General features: G+C 36.8%; 1 protein-coding gene across 8 annotated transcripts in view; it reads right to left on the bottom strand.

Annotated features, from left to right (window-relative positions):
* arhgap42b (Rho GTPase activating protein 42b) overlaps positions 1-21,719 on the bottom strand; it is a 147,262-nt gene that overhangs the window by 89,865 nt on the left and 35,678 nt on the right. For all 8 annotated transcript variants that reach the window (XM_079874371.1, XM_079874369.1, XM_079874368.1 and 5 more), the window contains exon 3: positions 315-376. In XM_079874371.1, coding sequence (XP_079730497.1) covers positions 315-376 — 62 coding nt within the window. The remainder of the gene's footprint in view (positions 1-314; positions 377-21,719) is intronic.

The following is a 21,719-nucleotide window of genomic DNA, read 5'->3' on the forward strand; positions in this document are numbered from 1 at the left end:
CTCCAGAGCACAAGCAAAGATATGCACTGGATCGCTTGCCAAATCTGTTTCGCCTGTTATGCTATTATTACAGAGAAAACTGATCCTAGACCTGTAGTTATGGGCAGCTTTTCCCTCTAAAAGCAATCAGAAGCAGCAGCATGCAGGGGAAGGCTAAGCAAATCCTTTTATTCTCCCAAAACCTGCACACATACCACCAGCACCCGCACTTTCCCATCAAATATTGTCCCGCACTGCACTCAATTGCATTGGGTCCCGCAGGAGAGTAGGTTTCAACCATAAAGGTATTTATAGTATGCATACTCATTACTTACCAGCCGCCTTCTCTCCTCTTCCATGGTGTTTAGCAGCTGGGAAAACTCTTTGAAGGACTGAGCTGGAAGAGAAAAACAGAGTTATTAATACATTTGCATTCGCTGGTTAAAGTTCAGACTTATATAATAATACTAACTTGATTCATATGAGTCAATAGATGCTGTTAGCATTGATTTATTGTCACAGCTACTTATATAAATGAATTAGCATTTAATAAGAATGCAGAATGAACAATGGCAATTTTACTATGAATTTAAATCAATATGGAACAGTTAAAAAAAGACCTTCCTCTACTTCTGGTCACCTAAACGGTATGAAAGAGAAGTGTTCATTAATTTATCCACAACTAACAGAGCACTTATAGGCTTTTAGACACTGCTGATATGTTTCAGGTACTAAAGCTTAAAGCGAAATTAAAATGAAAATTTTACATTTCATTTCACCTGACATCAGCTATGAATGCCATGTGACTAATCAATCTGGAGCTGCAGGACAATGACATAATGACAATTTCACGCTTTAAGTGTCTCCAAAAAAAAAGATCAGGCACTGGTAAAATATCTACTATAATATACTGAAAGATTAACCATTTGAATGTTGCTTTCAAAAAGATAAATTCAATCAGAATATAAGGCTATCAATGAATGGCTGTCAATCAAGAATTTGATGTCCGACATCTACCAGCAGCGTCTAACAAGCAAACCTTGACCCAAGGGGAGCCGCTACATTGAAGATAGTTCAATCCTAGGTAGAAGTGACATGTGACCTGGAAATTACTTTAATTCCCACAATCCCCACTAAGTCCTTGAGCAAAGCAAGCACTTAACCCAGAGGTTACAGCAGAGATACTGGGCCTACAATTAGTGTATTATGATACTTGGAAAAAAATCTGTTAAATGACACATCTAACCTTGATCCTAATTTGCACATACATAACATTTACCATTACACTCAAGTGAAATGAAAAAGTTAAACCAATGGATGTTTGCAATTTTGGTTAGGATGAAAAAAAGATATGAGTGATGCAAGTAAGGTATAAACAACCAACCGGTTGTTATCGCAGAATAAACCCCGACAGGGTGATCAGGACCTTGAAGCGAAGCCCGTGTAATAACCATCTATAATGCCCTCAAGTCTGCAAGTTAAAGGAATATTTCACACAAAAATAAACATTCTAGAATAGGGTGCATTATGTTTATGTGCTAATCTAACTAATCAATAATAATCGATAATGAAAAAAATTAGGGCTGCCCCCTAATGGTCGACTAATTGTTAGTCGACTAGAAGAGGCGTAGTCAAAACATGTCAAAAATGTTATTAGTCGCATAAAAAAAAAAAATGGTGGTGAAGTCACGCAGTCATAATGGCGGGTCCTTGTGGTAATTGCAGTATGTCGGGCAAGAAATCCAAATATTTGCCTATGTAAGTAGTAGCAACTTTACATGGCTGCTCGCTCTAACCTAGATAAATTTGTGCTGCTATCCAAGTTTTTATGTGGAGTGCGGAAGCTGAAGTAGCATCTAACACGTTTACTGCATGACATGGAGGCGCCAGCGCAATCACTTGCATTTAACTTAAATACTCATTTTTGGTCTTATATCAAGACTAGCCTAATGCATAATTCAAAACTGACAAATTTTATTTGTGTGAACTCACAATAACAACTTAACGTTGTGCTTTTGTAAAATAAAGAAAACAAACAGGATGCGCTTTCTGCCGTCTCGGTCTCTGTGAACTTGAGCGCATCAAAAAGTACATCTATGGAAAGCATGAAATGTCTCTTTTTAAATGAACCGATTCAAATGGAAAACAAATATTCTCAGATTGTGTTATGAAACGTGCATATAATGCGTGCACTACTGCTGAGATGAAAGTCAGCTTCGCCAACTTCGTCACTGCAGCCGAAAACACAAAAAACAGTAGTTTATCAATAAATTATTAAAATGATAGGACAGTGTGGAAGCTGAAATATTGTACATTTTACTGCATGACATGGAGGCACCGGCACGATCACTTGCATTTTTTCCTGACAACAGCGGAAACAACTTAAAATAGTACTCCGTCATTTTTGGTCATACAGATAACTGTACCTTTCTTTGTGTAAACTCGCAATAGAAACTAAACATTGTGCCTTTGTAAAATGGCAAACTCGGCAAAACACGTCAAAAAAAAACCCCTCAGTTTATACTTGCCTCACAGACATGAGAAATCTATCTATAGAAACCTTGAAATGTCAAGTGATTGTCAACCAGTTAAAGTGGGAAACAAATATTCTCTGATAAGATTATGTAATCCGTATGAAATGTGCATATAGGCATCCACTACTGGAGATGACGAGTCAGCATCGTCCACTTAAAGGAATAGTTCACTTTAAAATGAAAATTCTGTCATCATATACTCACCCTCATGTTGTTTCAAACCTGTAAGAATTTCTTACTTCTGCTGAACAGAAAGGAAGATATTTAGAAGAATGTCAGTAACCAGGCAGTTTCTGGGTCCCATTGACTTCCATAGTAGGAAAAAAATATACTATGGAAGTCAATGGGACCCAGAAACTGTCTGGTAACTGACATTCTTCTAAATATCTTCCTTTCTGTTCAGCAGAAGAAAGAAATTCATACAGGTTTGAAACAACATGAGGGTGAGTATATGATGACAGAATTTTCATTTTAAAGTGAACTATTCCTTTAAGTGGACGATGCTGACTCGTCATCTCCAGTAGTGGATGCCTATATGCACATTTCATACGGATTACATAATCTTATCAGAGAATATTTGTTTCCCACTTTAATTCGTTGACAATCACTTGACATTTCAAGGTTTCTATAGATAGATTTCTCACGTCTGTGAGGCAAGTATAAACTGAGTTTTTTTTTTTTTTTTTTTTTTTTTAACTATTCCTTTAAATCTCTGCAGCTGAAAACACAGAAAACATTATTAATAAATTATTAAAATGTTAAGACAGTCTCCTTTCTGTTTTTTTACGACACATTCATAATCATTACTTTTGCCGGTGCGCTGCAGCAAGCTTAATGCGCACACTTGAGCGCTGATTAGGCTATGTGTTATATATAGGCAATTAAAGGCTCATTATTATGATTTCTATGGCTTATTAATATACACGTGCGATTAGTCGACTAATCGCTTAAATTAACAACTACTAGTAGACTAGAAAAGTTTCAGTTGAGGGCAGCCCTAAAAAAAAGTCTAGTATTTATAATCTATTTATTGATTAATCAAGCCTACTCATTATGCACAGAAAACATCTGCCAGTCACATCACTTTACAGCAGGGAACAACACATTTTCTATGGACAAAACACATCTTTTCTGCTGTGGGGAAAAGTACACACTAAACATCTTCAAACAAAAGCTTATAGTTGATTGAAGCTTGCCCTGTCATGTGTTTTGACAGATGCATGTGTATCCGGTTTGTAGACTGCATAAAATATCTCAGCTGAATTTGACTAAGTCTGCAAGGTTTGTGAAATTAGATGTTTATTAGATATTCCTAGATTAGTTTAAATTAGGGCTGCAACAACTAATCGATAAAATCGATAATAATCGATTATGAAAATCGTTGTCAACGAATGTCATTGTCGATTAGTTGGTCTGCTGACGTCACGGGGAGCGTTACTGATGACGTCACTTTCATGACAACACAGTCACACACGAAATGGCAGAGAGTAATCGGAGAGAAATGACAGATCAATCGGCGGCAGAAAAAAGTGTGCGCCCCAAGTCATCTAAGGCATGGGAGCATTTTACATTAAATGCAGCAAATAAGACTGTAATCTGCAAGTTATGAAAAGCTGAGCTTGTGTGGCATGGAAGTACCACAGTGATGCACGAACACCTGAAGAGGAAACACGTTGGTGTCACGGATGAAGGTGAAACATCAGCAGATTCAGCACGGTAAGCAAAAACTGTATATCCTCATTATATGAAGATGTGAAAATGGTATAGTCTAGTTTAATTCAATGCTACTGTGTAAACAGCTTTGTTTACTAACTTCGGGACAGTCACACTAGATCTATTTTGTATCGAGCATCAGGTTGCGCAATCAGTTCGCTCGCAACATAAGTGATGGATTAAAATAGCGCTACCGCAGAAATAGGTTAAATTAAATGGTGTTTACAAAGTGAAGCACTAAATATAAAGGCAGTTAATAACAGCAGCAGTAAAATATTGTTTTTTAGTCACTGTAGTCAGTGGTTTTCAGCGAATGCTTGTGCACTAATGCATCATTTTTCCTGTCCTTTTAATCAAGCCTGTTATAGTTTGCTGCGTAAGTTACCTTCATTCCGCTCTCTTTTTATAGCATTTCCCGAACAGCCTGTCAGGGTTGTATTCGCTATAAAAACCGCCTCGCTCTACATTATCCCGCTTATTACATGGCTACCCACCAAATAAATCAATAATTTGACACACAATATTTATTTAAAAAGGAGTTTATTGATTTAAAAACGATTGTATTGCTTCCGCTAAAGAAAATAGTCCGTTCCGTCTCTACGGTTGCGTCCATAGCAACGCTCTGTTTTTCATGGCAATGGTGTATTGTACTTCGCAGCGGTCTGTTATCAAGAAATAACACACCGCATTCTACATTAGAATTCAACCAAGCCATGTAATAATAAGTTTTAATTGTTTTTCAAACGCGATCTACTGTGGCTCTACTACGTTCACACGCTTGTTTTCAGTCTTTCTATATTTAATTTATCAATATATCCTTATAATTCATTTAACTTTAAATAAAAATTAAATTAATTATATATTTTAGATGTTTTGGTTTATATCTTCACATCTGAACATGTGTAAATTTGTTTTAACAAAAATTGTTAAAACATAATATGTTGTATATAATTAAGATTTTTTATAGGGGTGCAACGGATCAAAAAACTCACGGTTCGGATCGTTTCTCGGATCAGAGTCACGGATCGGATCATTTTTCGGATCAACAAAAAAAAAAAAAAGACAAGACAAATAAACATAAGTTTTGTCCTTTTGTTTATTAACACTTTTAAACTATTAAAGAATAAAAGTATTAAATTAAAATATATCAAATCAACTTAAAGTGCACAAGGCATAATATCTTCTTTTTAACATAATTAATGAAAATTCATAATTAATGAAAAACAACTTAAAGTGCAACATAAAAAGTCATATCTCCTTCCTTTAAACATGGACCAATGACCTTTAATAAAAAACGTTTTCGCTGAAGTGGGTGCGCGACGGGATGTATATGTCGTATCGTGGCTCAAGCACTTTCAGCATGTGTTTTAAACAACCGAATATGGCCTCATGTCTGCACCTATACATTTTTTTTATTGCATCACAATAAGTGTATTGTGATTTTCAAACCATTTTAGTAACTAAACTGAATTTTATTAGGTTTATTGACAACATGTTACAATGTTTACATGGTACAACTTCTGGTAAGCTACACTTTTTTATTATTTCAATTCAATTATTGTGATTTGATTTAATATTGACTCATTTGGATAAATATTAGGTAGGCTACACAAGACAGGCATTAATTTTTCTCAAAAAAAAAAACATCTCACCTAATGCTGTAAACATACAGAGAGCCCTATCAGCTGGCAGTAGCCTATTATTTAAGGTTAAAAATAACTCAAATTAAATAGAATGCGTTTTTTTTTTATAATAACAACAACTTTATTTAATGATATAAGTAAAAATATAATAAATAAGTAATATAGTACACATATTTAGCAAAATACTCTCTATAGCTCTTTTTTTCTAGCCAACTAATGTGCTATAGCCCATATTATGGTCATCAAATGGCTTTCCTGAGGTAAATGTTATGTGACATGATTGTTCTCCAGCTGTTTTATTGACCCCTTTGTTTGATTGATTGGTCGATATTATGTATGAGGAATATACATTTAGGTAAGTTGTACTGTATCTTTCAACAGTGTTCATTCGTGTGTATTTACTATTAGCTAGAGATGATTGGTTCACGTGCCGCCAGGGATCTGTCGCGTCACATTTACAAGCGCCAAAATGGTATTTAATGTTTGAATTTCGTAATAAAAGTCGGTCTCCGTCCTCTTTGCTCAGCGATTTTTTTTGTGCTTGAGAAAATGGATGTGTGTGAGAGCGTGTGAAAAGTGTCAATTGCGCGAGTCTCACGGTGAATGCGTGAGAGTTGGCAGCCCTGCAGGGGATTTAAATGACGCGGGGCGTTCAAGCTCCTCCGTTCCTCCGCTCGCCATGATGACTACGCTGTGTGTGGACTGAACATGCGCACAACATTTATTTTTTCATAAATCAATCCGCGGATCACGTGTGTGCCGAACCGAAGATATTGATCCGAACAGATCACGGATCAATGATGATCCGTTGCACCACTAATTTTTTATTTTTTACATTAATCATGGTTGTCAACTTGCCATCAGCAATTATCATTAAAAACAATGCAAATATTGATTTACACATAAATTGTTTCTCCTTGCATACTCAAATGCTGTTTTTTTATTTCAGAAAGAAACAGCTCACCATGAGTGAATTTCTTCTGAGGAGAAATCCCCCATGCACTCCTCAACAAGCAGCCATTGTAACAGATGCCATACTTAATATGTTGGTAACTGACATGCGGCCAATGTCAATGGTGGAAGATGAAGGATTCAAAAAAATGGTCAGCACACTCAACCCAGGATACATTCTTCCCTCAAGGACCCACTTCACAAAATGAATGGAGAGGAAGTACCAGTTAGGCATTCCAAAAAATTAAGAGTGCTATAAACACCACCAACAGCAGAATGGCTTTAACTACTGATATATGGACAAGTGTTGCCACTGAAGCTTACCTTGGCATTACATGCCATTACATTGGGAATGACTGGAAGATGACATCTGTCTGCCTTACCACCATGCCACTCGAGGACAGACATACCTCAACCAACATTGCAGAGTGGTTGGAAGAAGTAGCAGTCAAGTTTGAAATCCCTTCTGAGAAAATTTGTGCCATTGTACATGACAATGGTGTGAACATTGTGGCTGCTGCAAAATTACTGGAGGAGAAACATGAGTGGACCAGTATACGCTGCACTGGCCACACCTTGCAGTTGGTGATTAATGCTGCATTAAAGAACACAGGCATTCAAAGAGCTGTTGGAGCTGCAAGATGTCTTGTGGAGCAGTTCAAAAAAAGCGAGCAAGCCTGCAGCAAGCTGAAAGACAAACAGAAACAAATGGGCACACCTGAGCATAAGCTTGTTCAGGATGTAAGTACTAGATGGAACAGTACATTCTACATGATTAACAGACTGATTGAACAGAGGTGGCCTGTAACTGCAACTCTATCTGACCCATCCCTCACTCACAGAGACAAACGCTATCTTGACTTGAAACCAGACCAGTGGAGTCTGCTTGAAGAGCTTTCCACTGCTCTTAAGCCATTTGAATGTGCCACTGTTTTTATGAGTGGGCAGGAATATATAACAGTCTCTTCATTGCCTCCACTTGTGAAAGGGCTCTTGAAGTCCACTGAAGGTGCTGCCTACGATTCAGCTTCAGTGAAGTCCTTCCAAGTCCCAGCAGTTGAGCAGCTTCAAAACAGATGGAAGGAAACACTCTTTGATCAGGTAGATAATCCTGTGATTCTCTCCTCTGCTCTGGACCCAAGGTTCAGAAGACTAAAATTTCTGTCACCTGAGCAAATTATAACTGTTCAAGCTAAAGTGCAAACTAAAGCACTTGCAGCAAGAAGGGAGATGGTGCAGCAGCAAATTACCACCTCAACCATAAGAACCGCAGCTGAACCTTCAACATCTTTGCTTGACTCACTCCTTGAGTCTGGAGGCAGCAGTGACGAAGAGAGCAGAGAGGAGAAAGCTGAGGAGGACCTCAACACTCAAATAAGAAATGAAGTCCTGGCTTACTTTGGTGAGAGGCCCCTAGCCAAGGAAGAAAATCCTTTGGATTGGTGGAGAGATAATAAAGATAAATATCCCACCTTGGCAAAATGAGCTAAATCCTACTTGTGTATCCCAAGCTCCTCAACACCATCTGAGCGTCTATTTTCTGCTGCAGGTAACATAGCTTGCAAAAAGAGAGCCAGCCTCAGCCCGGAGCATGTGGACATGCTGACATTTTTGCATTCCAATTCAAAGTTTTGGAAGAGTGAATAAGAAACATGTTCTTATGAACAACACTGAACAGTGACAGTTTTGATACCTCTGTATCAAACAGTAACATTTGTTTGTTTGTTTATTATAATTTTGATATTTCAACAAAATCTGCTGCTTAATATCTTATTACAAACATCTTTGTGTCCTAATTTCATAATGTGAAGTTTATATGAGCAGCACAACTCAATATTTTGTTATGTTTATTTATATTTTGGATATTTAAAGAAGTTTTACTGTTTAAAAACTGGACAAACTTTTGTGTTTTAAGGTTTAAAATGTAAAAATTAAAGATTATATTAGTAATGTGTGGCTTTTGCACTTTTTAAAGTACACTTTTTAAAGTACACTTTTTAAAGTACACTTTTACACATAAATACCCTGATTTAGGGTTTTATTTTGTTATAATAAACAAAAAATCTAATTGAATTTAAAAAAAAAGTTTTATACGATTAATCGATTAATGGAAAAAAATAATCGTCTGATTAATCGATTATCAAAATAATCGTTAGTTGGAGCCCTAGTTTAAATTATATAAATACACATTTGCTGAATGCTGACAGTAAATGAGAAAGTATTATAGTGTTTGCCTATTACTAATTATATTATTACTAGTAGTAAACAGTAAACACTATAATAATTTTTCATATACAATTTACTTTCTTTGTTTAAAAGTTCTATCTAATAACGTATTAGACAGAGTTGTTAAACAGAGACCGTAAACTAATGAAGATGGAGAATGGGAGCCCTGTGTGCTCAGGCGCTGGCATTCTCAGAGCTGTCAAAATAAAAGTCCTGCTTCCAACACATCAGCTAAAGAGAACAACGACCACTAGTGAATAGCTTATATTTTGTGGTTGTATCCTAAATGTTACAAGGTCAAGTGAGTATTTCCATTTTGAATAAAAGCTCATATAGACAGCAATGTTTTGACTTCAGTGAGTGTGACACGCATGCGCATCAAACAGACAAAGCACAATAGAAAATGACCAGTTTAAATTTTAACCCCCTTTTTTTGCACATAGCCAACATAGATACATTCAATATGTATTCAATGCATTCATACAATAACAATTTTGTAATTTTTTTTTTTTTATATATATATTATCTTATAATTATAACATATCTTAAATGCTTAGATTATTCAAATAATCGTTAGTTGTAGCCCTACTTTTGGGGTGCTTTCTGTTCCTGTAGCGTGCTAAACAGCCAAAACACAACATATAAATGTATTTTTTTGTGAACTGTCTTTGAGCTTAAATTCCAAGACCACTGCAAAGTAGTGCTTCACAAAGACATCCGCATCCTTCAAAATAATACCTCATCCAGAGTTGGCACTACCCTCGGTCTCTTGCTGTGGCACAACGGCAGCTTGTGAATTCTCAGAACAGCTTTTGCGTGCCACTGATGGCTCCATTGTTTCATTTAAACAAGATGTGGATGAGAGACAGCTGCTGTCTCCCCTGGATGGATTTTACCTCCGTTTGTGCTTGGACACTTGGTCAACTTCAGCCTGCCAACTCTATAAACACAATTATCAAACCATCGGCACAGATAGCCTGTCCACTCTATTTGTTTCCATTCACGCTTCCTGGCTTTTAGCAGCCACAGCTGAACGAAAGACTACCATCTCCCAAAAGGCTCCAAAAACACCCATTAATGCCAGCCATGCACACAACACACTCAACATTAGGGCTGGGCAATATCATTTTTTCTAGCTAGCCTACTGTATGTCTAGCTTTTGTTGACTTTGTCTATATATTCAATATTTATGTATTGTTTAAAATAGGGCTGTGCAATATGACGGTATATATCGTATGGACGATATAAAAAGTCTATTGTTTCATATTATGCTCTATCGTTTATATCGTGGAGTCGCAAAAACATTGTTTACGACAATTTTTTTTTAATCATTTGGATGACTGCAATCTTACGTAAGTAAAGGGGAGACAGAGCCGGGTGGCTCCGAGCAGGAGGAGGACCAGCCGGGACAAACCAAACCTCGTTCCTAAACGAGGGGCTACCTCTCTAGCATGGACATGGTTTGGTTAACTTTCTATATGTTTGGTTGACTATTTATTTTGATAATGAACATGCTGCGATGTCAAGTTAGCAATGCTAGAATGTGTGCGCGTGTGAGGCGTCGGCGGGATCACAGGAATTTTTGTCCTTCCGAGGAACCTGTTACTCCGTAATTTATGGTCATACGGATAGAAGCAAAAAAAAAAGATTCAAAACTGTAAAGCTTTCGTAAAATATAGAAAACAAGCACAATGCCGTTTTCTGCCGTCTCGGTTTCCTTCCCTTTTAAGTGCGTGATGTGACGTTGTGTGAATCAATGTTCTACACTATGCTGCAATTTTCGCTGGTTTCAAAAAACTAAAAGTTGCATATTACCTGCCATTCATTTTCACTGAAATGTAGGCCTAATTGTTTAATATTTGGTGACATATACAGTATATCCTCGGGAAAACTAACGCCAGCGCATTGTCATTGCGACTTAGCCTACCTATGATGACTTGACAGCTGAGCGCGGGCATTTCACTAACGTTGATATTGGCTATGTGTCAATATAACATTTGCACAGTATGTACTATTTGAATTCGTGATTGGTTGACTGCCAAATTAAATTATTTAACAGAACGATAAAATAACGTTAATAACCAGTTAATGGCCATTTCAAGTAAGTGTCTGTTCAGAACGATTAAATTAAATCAGAAGATTTTGTTTCCGTTTCTGGTTATGTTCCTGTCAAAATTCCGTTCGATTGTTTTCATTCATTGAACAGATTCGGAACCCTGATTGCTGCTACATTTTAAACTTGAAAGTACAATGTTTACGTTTGGATTTTATTAGGGGTGTAACGGTACGTGTATTCGTACCGGACCGTTTCGGTACAGGGCTTTCGGTTCGGTGCACGTGTGTACCGAATGACTGAATGCAATATTTTGTGTGCGGAACATAGGTACATTTTCGTGTTTCCACACGAACATATTAAGTGGCGGAAGTCTCCGCGTTCAGCGCAAATCCCGCCCTGCAGCTGATTCTAAAGTTTTACCAGTGTTTTACCCGTCGTCACTGTAAACTAAACCAATGAAATAGACTGCAGGGCGAAAAAAAGCTTTTCCGCTTCGTGTGCGCCGCCGCACTCTCCGTTCCGTGTGTGTGTGTCGACCCGCTGCGCTCTCTGCTCAATGTTCGAGTCCGTGTTTGCGCTGCGCGTTCTGCTCTGTCTACCGATCACGCACTGGAAAAGCAAAGTCCGCTCAAATAAGGTGAAATTTCTCAGTAGTAACTTAGACTTCTGTTTGCTGAGCTGGTATAGTTATGCTGGCAACAATGGTAAAATGACCTATTGATCTAAAATGATCTATTTTATTATATTTTATTAAAAAGTGTTTAAAAAAGTGTAAACAACTTGTTAAAAAAGTTTATAGTAATAAACAACCTGCAGTTTAATGTTTGCATTTCTTTCCCTTACTGTACCGAAAATAAACCGAACCATGACTTTAAAACCGAGGTACGTACCGAACCGTGATTTTTGTGTACCGTTACACCCCTAGATTTTATATATCAATATTTTATGCTGGGCCTGCAATCATTTGTTTTTGAAAACTGTTTTATATTTCATTCATATTTTTATTTCTACATTTTTAATCAAACATTTGCCCAGAAGTTATAAATAAAGGGAGAAAATAATCACATATGAATAAGTACATTTTTGAGTATATCCTTAATATATACCAGAGGTGGGACAAAGTCATTGTTATGCAAGTCACAAGTAAGTCTCAAGTCTTTGCCCTCGAGTCCCGAGTCAAGTCGAGTCAAAGATGAGGCAAGTCCCAAGTCGAGTCAAAAGTCAAAGCCAACAAGTCTCAAGTCGAGTCCAAAGTCCTACCATTTTAGTTTCGAGTCATTTCAAGTCCTCTACCACAGAAATAAAATTTATACAAATCATGTATGTCTGTAAGATTTGTATTTATTTAAACCTCTTTTTATACAATGACATTAATTAAATACAGTAAAAAACAGAAAATTTAATTTTCACAAAAAATGCTTGTATTTCAACAGCATATTGCACTACAACAATGCACAGCATGCAGCTTCAGTCCTGTATTGTGGTGTGTATGAGAGAGAGAGAGAGAGAGAGAGAGAGAGAGAGAGAGAGAGAGAGAGAGAGAGAGAGAAGACAGTTTAAAAGAGACAGCGTCTATTGGGGACTCGGCTATTATTTGAAGTTTTACGGTACATCCGATAAGGTGCTTAGCATTCGTTCAAAACTTACCTTTCTTTGTGCAACTTCAGGCAACTTCAAATTGCAACTCGTTTTTTGTCGACTACCTCGTAATTTTTATAGCCAAATGAAACTACCTTCGGTATCATTTTGCCTACTGGCGCGTTGTTGCTTGTTGCGCTTCATTGGTTGTCTTGCAATGGCCTGCTTACGCCATTTCACACATACTCCGTGTGCAGTGCGTAAGCGGTGCGTGTTGCAGTGCGTATGCGGTGGAAGACCAGCACGCGCAATAGTGCTTTCACATATGCTGCGTTTGCAGTGCGTGATCCGCGGCTGTACCACAAATACATAGCCTACTCACTATTTGTATTTCAAATCCAGAAGTTAAGCAACTTTTATTTAAAAAAAAGTTTTTTTGTCAGCATTGCGATTCTCTTTGTACACACGTAAACACTCTTTAATAGACGTATTCACGTTTAAATACAATTTAAACAACGTATTATTTAATGCATTACTCTTATATAATTATATATTAAGTTGCTCAAGCAAGTGGTAAAATATTTAACCATGTACTTATATTAAAATCGCATAGCCTACATTTTAAATTAAAACTTAAAATTGACAAAAACAGCAGACTCATACTCTTTCTTTTGCATAATTTAAATCTTTATACAATAAATCTCGCATGTCACAAAGAACTTGATTTTCCACCTCCACGAATGAGACGAGTGTTCATTATGTTGCCTTGTTGAAATATGTATTTTCCCTTGATTTACCTCGGTCTTAACGTCTCAGCATTGCGATTATCTTTGTACACATATACACTCTTTAATAGACGTGCACGTTTAAACACAATTTAAACAACGTAGGCCTATTATTCAATGCATTACTTCTACTTATATTAAGTTCCTAAAGCAAGTGGTCAAATATTTAACCATGTAGGCTACTTATATAAAAAACAGCCGACTCTCATGCCTTTTCTTTTATATTTAAATTAATACAATAAATCTCGCATGTCACAAGGAACATGTTTTTCCACCTCCACGAATGAGAGTGTCGTTCATTATGTCGCCTTGTTGAGGTAAATTGTAGTTTTCCTTGCTTTCCCTGGTCTTAAATTGAAAATAGTATTTAATTAAATACATTTATGGTGAGATTACTACATTTTATTTAATTAATCGCATTTATGGTGAAATTACTACATTTTTAGGTCAATCTATGTTCATTTTGACCACGAAACATGCGCTGTCACTTTAATTCAGCGTTTGCAGCACAGCAGAAATAGACTCGGTGCGGAAACGATCGCGGCACTGCTGTATACGCACCGTACCTGGAACGGATCGACGGACTTCAACCGCGTGCAGTGTGAAAGCTCTAACCTGTTAACATGGGTACGGAAAAAAATACGCACCGCTGGCGCATACGCACTGCAAACGGAGTATGTGTGAAACGGGCGTTAGATGCTGTTGAATCAAAACAACGTGGGACTACAGTGATTGGATGTCGTGCAGGCAGCGCGCGCTCTCTGCATGCATACAGGTGGTGCACATTTTTTTCACAGATGCAGATAAACTGAGAGCGGCGCGGCCGTGTAAACATTTTTTCCCCAGTTTTCATGGGAAGTAGCAAGTCTTCTCGAGTCAAAAGGCGCAAGTCCAAGTGAAGTCACGAGTCATTGATGTTAAAGTCCAAGTCGAGTTGCAAGTCTTTGTACATTTTGTCGAGTCGAGTCTGAAGTCATCAAATTCATGACTCGAGTCTGACTCGAGTCCAAGTCACATGACTCGAGTCCACACCTCTGATATATACTATATATATATATATCTTATTAACATGCTTGAATTTTATGCTATATTTTCTTCAATATGTGGAATATCCCTACTTGTTATCTTTCTTCCTTTCATAAAAGTTTTACTTTTCTCAGCACTCAAGTCCCCGAAATGCTCACGGCAAAGTTCTTGATCATTCTTCGCTTAGTGGTCAAATGAAGTTTGAAAATGGCTTAAAAAAATCTGCTTAGACTGCTGCAAAAGTCGTTTAGATAAATGTGCTTTTATATTTTTATTTTATAAAAATATATTTATATTTTTATATTAAATATATAAATAAATAAATAAATAAATAAAAAAATAAAAAAATAATATGTATGTATATATATATATACAGTGCTATGCATAAGTTTAGACACCCATGCTAAAGTTGACTAAAAAGAGGAATAAAAAAATCATCTTTTGAAAGTTGAACTTAATGCCTTAATTAAAAAAAATTGGAAAAATCCAACCTTTAAGGACACCAATTTTCTTTGTGAATGAATAATGTATCGTAAATAAATAAATGTTCTTCCTTAAAATACAGGGTGCATAAGTTTGGACACCCCTATGTTAAATTCCCATAGAGGCAGGCAGATTTTTATTTTTAAGTATTTTTATTTATTTTATTTTTAGGATACTATGCATCCTGATAAAGTTCCCTTGGCCTTTGGAATTAAAATAGCCCCACATCATCACATAGCCTTCACCATACCTAGAGATTGGCATGGGGTACTTTCCATAAGATCATCTCTCAATGCAAATCAAACTAGCTATTAGGCTAACTGAAATAAAACCATGCCAATCTCTAGGTATGGTGAAGGCTATGTGATGATGTGGGGCTATTTTAATTCCAGAGGCCAAGGGAACTTTATCAGGATGCATAGTATCCTGGATCCATGAAGTAACTGGCCTTTAAAAATAAAAATCTGCCTGCCTCTATGGGAATTTAACATAGGGGTGTCCAAACTTATGCACCCTGTATTTTAAGGAAAAACATTTATTTATTTACGATACATTATTCATTCACAAAGAAAATTGGTGTCCTTAAAGGTTGGATTTTTCCTTTTTTTTAATTAAGGCATTAAGTTCAATTTCCAAAAGATGATTTTTTATTCCTCTTTTTAGTCAACTTTAGCATGGGTGTCTAAACTTATGCATAGCACTGTATATAAATTGATTAATTTACTATATCGTGATATATATCGTTATCGGGATATGAGATGACTTACATCATGATATGAGATTTTGGTCATATCGCCCAGCCCTAGTTTAAAATATTAAATATTTATGCATCGTTTATTATATTTTATATTTATGTATTGAAATAAATAAATAAATAAATAAATAAATAAATAAATATATAAATATATATATATATATATATATATATATATATTAAATAAAGCTTGCTTTAACGTCACTATTTAATGGCCCGTTAATGTTAATTAATGGCCCGGTTTCACAGACAAGGCTTAGATTAAGCCAGGATAAGGCCTTAGTCCAGTTAGGACATTTAAGTAGCTTTTATAACCATGCCTTAGAAAAAAAAAAACATTACTGGGGTGCATCTTGAGATAAAACAAGTAGCCTTCAAATAAAACAGCTCAAACATTTAGTCTGGGACTGTGAAACTGGGGGAATGTGTTATTGTCGCGTTAAACTCAACTCAACTAGCCCTAAACTTAACATGTCTAAACTGCACATTAGACATTTTAGCAACGAAAGTGACCGTGCATTTATTTATCAGAAGTAGAGAGAGTAAGAAACTGAATGTGAAAAGATAAGAAGAAGAGAACAGGAAATGAGTGGGAGAGAGTGAGACAAATTTGATGTGGAAGATAAGGGTAGAGGCTGTGGATAAATGTCTCTATTGAACTATATGAGGTACTTAAGGCAGAATATAGTGGCTAAAAGGGGTTAGAGCATATGTATCATTCACAGGTTAATGGGGAGAATGACAGAAGTGATGAGTCATTCTGTGAAATGGGCTTTTGGCTCAGGACAAAAGAGATCTGACATACATACATTTGAGAAGGACTGATGAGAAAGGCAGACATGGAATCGCCCTCTCATTTAGAAACCCCAAATGCACTATACATAAATTAAGACCAGTCGCAAACGACACTGCTTCAGGAAAAAAATAAAATAAATGTTTTAAAAGCTCTCGATATTGTTCTTTATTGCAATATTTCCTATGGAACAGGAAGTTTAGGCAGGACATATCGAAACGGGCAGGGCATTTAACAATCCAGAGAGCACTTGATTGGACAAAAAAATCTGTGTAGTACAAGATGAGTCATCAAAATGTTTGATGTCAATCTAATCTGACTTGAAATTTTTAATGTGCATGTCTATATACACACACACACACACACACACACACACACACACACACACACACACACACACACACACACACACACACACACACACACACACACACAGAGCATACTTTATGACATGGTTAGTTCAGGTTGTAAAATATCATTGTGATGTGTATATATTATATTTAAATATCTTAATATTTGATATTTGTGAACTTGTAAAAATAAATATAAATAAATAAATAAATAAATAAATATTATTATTATTATTATTTTTTAAATATATTTCAAAACATTGTTGAAAAAATAATGATTCAAGGTGTAAGGGAAAAATATTAATTTCTACTTGATGGTTGCACTATTAAATGCTTAGATCAACACAATCTCCTTCTGGGTTGGTCTACAAATTGGCATCTCTGTTATGTGAGACAATGGGAAAGAGAGAGACTCAAAGATAAAAAAGAGGAAAGTACAGAAGTAAGAAAGTATGGCCGGCAACAGTCATTGGCTCATCGCGGTTGAAGTGAAACAGTCTTGTACTTACAGGACAATTAATATTTCTATAGCTACATCAATCTTTCAGTGAGATTGATTTCAGGATAACTGGTGTGGATTGTGAATGTCACAGCAGGAAGTCATGGAATGAAATCGATAGGAGGTCAGGTGACCCTGTCTGTACTCCCAGACAGACTGCTGATGCGACACAGACTGGTTGGAGCTTCAAAGTAGATTGCAGCTCAGCTACATCAAGATTCTGGTCCCACAGCACACGAGGGGTCCGGTCAAGTCACTCCGAAAGCTCACTTTCATCGATGACCAGATTGATTCCACAAGACAATTACATTTTTCTTCAGTAAGAGTAATCTTACCCTTTTAGGGATGGGACACTATGGGATCAAAACAGAAATACCAGACACTTTGAAAACTTTCCATGAAGAGTGATAGATGAGAACTTTCTAGTGGTCAACTGATATGGGGTCTTCAATGATCGATGCCATAGCGGATGGCTGCTATAATACTGCTATAATACTGGGTATGATCCTTAAAAAAAAGTGGAAATCCTGCTTCAAATCTTGGTTACACCATGTCTACACCGGAAGTGACAGCTGTCGCATCGCAATAGTTTGAGGCTGTCTACACAGCGACCATTGCAAATCCAGTCAGAAGTAGTGTGAGTGCTTGAAGTATGTTATGAATAAAACAGGGCATGAGTTTAATGTCGGGAATTTGTCATGTCGCGTCGCGCCACATCTAGTGTAGACAGCATCACTGATTATAATGGGTTATAATGCGTCGGAGGAGTAAGAGGCCCTCTACCGAGGGCTATCCAGAACCACCGCCAGGCATCACAGAGGAGTTCATCCAGCTGGTGGAGGACCGAAAGGTAGTGCGTTTTGGGAAGTGGGCTGAGATTTTTTTTCTTTTCTTTCCTCTCTCCCCGCTCTCGTCTCTGTCTCTCCTTATCCTTCCGTCTCCTTATCACTCGCCTCGTCTGTCCTTACCCCCAGGTGCAGTGGCCGCCGTGACTCTAGAGCGCAGTCTCAAGGGTTAGGGCTAGGGTCTTCATAATTATTTATGTGGCGAAATGATGTATAATAAGTGGTATGACTGTATACCGTATCTCTTAAATGTCCGTCTAGTTTGAACTTGCCGCGCTAGCAACTGCTCTCTCTGTGGAAGCTTTGCATTTAAAGACCTAATAAAACATTTCAACTCAGATCAATATTTCTCAATTATTTTCAATTAATTGAAAATAATGCTTCGCGCCTCTGTTTCGCGTCGGGGATCTCATCACCCTGTCGGGGGTTTATTCTGAGATAACAACCGGGTGAATGTACATTATCCCTTACATAACATACCACTGGATGGCGCGATGTACCAATCAGAATCAAGCATTCCACAGAGCCATGTAATAATTAGATATAAAAACACTTCATTCATGATTAAGTAGTATCGTATTTAATGGAAAATTATTTTTACCATTAGTTACGTGAGGCAAAAAAGGATAAACTGAAATTCAAGGCATTTCAACACAACTTTTGCTCAAGTATTTGAAAGCTGCATTGAGGGTAAACATTATATTATGCGACTTAAAGGAGAAGTTCACTTTTAAAATGAAAATTCTGTCATCATATACTCACCCTCATGTTGTTTTAAAGCTGTATGAATTTCTTTCTTATGCTGAACAGAAAGGAAGATATTTAGAAGAATATCAGTAACCAGACAGTTTTTGAGTCCCAATGACTTCCATAGTAGGAAAAAAATATACTATGGAAGTCATTGGGACCCAAAAACTGTCTGGTTACTGACATTCTTCTAAATATCTTCCTTTGTGTTCAGCAGAAGAAAGAAATTCATACAGGTTTGAAACAACAAACCTTAAAACTTTTCATTTTAAAGTGAACTATTCCTTTAAGAACAAATGGTTCAACCGAATAAAGTAGAGTTAGATACAATCTACAGTAGCTAGTAGTTACTAAGCCTCTAGTGTGGACTTTACATTCCAATTTAAGAAAGAACTTGGGAATGGCTGGTGCAACTCTACCCTGAAGAGGGTCTGAACTATTCACACAGTGTAAATATACTTTCCTTTGGAGTGAATGAAGCCTGGTTTTGTGTCAGTGTTAAGCAAACATCCACAGCTATACACCTGGAAGTTGCATAAAACCGTTAGATCGGAACTTGCAATTTTGCAAAGTGCCTGGCCTGCTATTTTTGTGCGCAGCATTCATCTGAGTGTTACTGAATGGACTGTGAACAAAATGCTGGATTCATGGCAAAGAGATTGCATTAACATGCAGTCACAGGATTCATCAACATTCACTTGTCCATGGAATGTAAACCAAAATCATTCTGCCACATTACAAGTATAAATCAATATCTGTAGCCCTATTATTTCCTACCCATCAATGCTTCTGTCCATTAAAGCTGTCCATTAGATAAACAACCATAAAGATGTTTTTGCTACCTTACAAAACATTCCCAATATGGTTGGCTTGCCCAACATCCTTTTTAACCAGACAAATAGGGGAAAAAATGGCAACAATTCACCACATTCCTATCTGACGACCAGACGGGGATATTAAAGGGCCAAAATGAACTCCATTGTGGGCTTGCTTTGCCCCATCTCAACACATTTAATTAGCTTTTCTCCCATCAGATTCCCAGGGAAAAGAAGGGGAAAAGGTAGTAGGCTAAAAGACAGGTTGCTTTGTGAGATCGAGAGTATGGAAAGATGGGAAGCCAACTGTTAGATGCAGATGGTCTGAGTGTCAAGCCAGCACACAATGCACAGAGCAGTGCAGGAAGATAATAAACAAAGTAATGACACATAAGGAGAGAACGCTGGAACGAGAAAAGCATAGGAAGAGATGAATGGATGCTAAAAGAGTCAGAACAGAATGAGTGATCAACCCATCAGGGCATACGAACTCTCAGCACATCTGCTCAGTGCCCACCGTGGGGTGAGCAGTCTGCATTCTCCTTAATCTCTGACACAAATCACAATTAGTTACTCTGATCTTTTAAAGGGGGCTGAGCCGAGAGCTTTTCGTCTAGAATGTAAGAAAATCAATACAATACATTATGCATGCTGGGCAGGCAATCTTACCAAGACCTGCCTTGAGCTAAATCAGGATTGGGACAGGATTTCAAGCATGCCCAACGCTTGCTTTCATACAAGAATACATTTACTAATCAAAACGATGAATTCTAAGTCCTTCAGTGACTGCTCACACGTTTAAGACTTTAAAAAGTTTGTGTTCAATAGCCGAAAGTAAAAGAGTCGGAGTGGAAGAAAAAAAGCATTGAAATCCCTTTATGCTCCAATGAACTCACATGAAATTTCCAGGGATAAGTCTTGATTAAGATGACAATCCCATCCATCTGGGAGGGTGCAGGACATTTGGGAATTTGGAAGGAAACTATTCCTCAGAGCATTAGAGGAACTTTCCATTAAAATGATCTCAGAATGGTTAAGCAGATTGTCTTTAATGGGTCTGGAAGAACATTTTATCGCTCAGATGATGAGTTCATAGCTTAGGCGAGTTAATGGACTTCTCGGTTATGATTTACTTTCAATTTACTTTTAAGCTCAGTTTAATATAACACATATGTAATTATACATTTCCTTGCATGGTTGCCACATTTTAGTTATAATTACTAAAGTTCTATTATAAAAAAAAAAAAAAAAAAACGCTTGATTGCCTGATGTTTGTTAGTTTAGCTGTTATGCTAAAGATAAACTGATTTAATTTGCAATATAAATGCGATATGTGATAACTTGTTAAATGCGATATTCGAGATGCGATATGATATTGCTTTAAGTGTGTAAAATCTATTTAAATTGCATTTAAAAAATATTTAAAAACTGATCTGGTCTGATCATGTAACTAATATACTGTATGTGTTTCACATTTTTTCTGGGAAAAGAAAGTATTCTGAAATTCTGAAAGGAACAGCAGTGTTTTAGCATGACATAAAAAGTAATGTCTCAAATCTGACAATGTAATTCTTACATCAATGTAAATGAAAAATATAAACCTAATTCCAATATTTAAATACCAACAGCTCTTTGCTCAACTTGGTAATATATAGTTTTATCAACCTAGAACTTAACATCAAGAACATCCAGGTAAACAATAACACCTGAAACTAGGGGTTGATGATTCGGTTTTTTTCCGCATCAGCAGTTAAAAATAATAACAAATAGGCAAATTACAAACAATAGGACAATTACAATAAAACAAAGATACAAACGAAATAAAAAGAGCTCTAAGTTTGTATAGTCTAAGCTAGCGAGTAATAAAATGGTGATTCTATTGCCAATGTGAGAGACTTGCTCTGCATTTTATCCAATAGCTGAGATATCCCATTTGTGATTT

This window comes from Squalius cephalus (assembly GCF_949319135.1).
Source record: "Squalius cephalus genome assembly, chromosome: 6".
Taxonomy (NCBI): Eukaryota; Metazoa; Chordata; class Actinopteri; order Cypriniformes; family Leuciscidae; genus Squalius; species Squalius cephalus.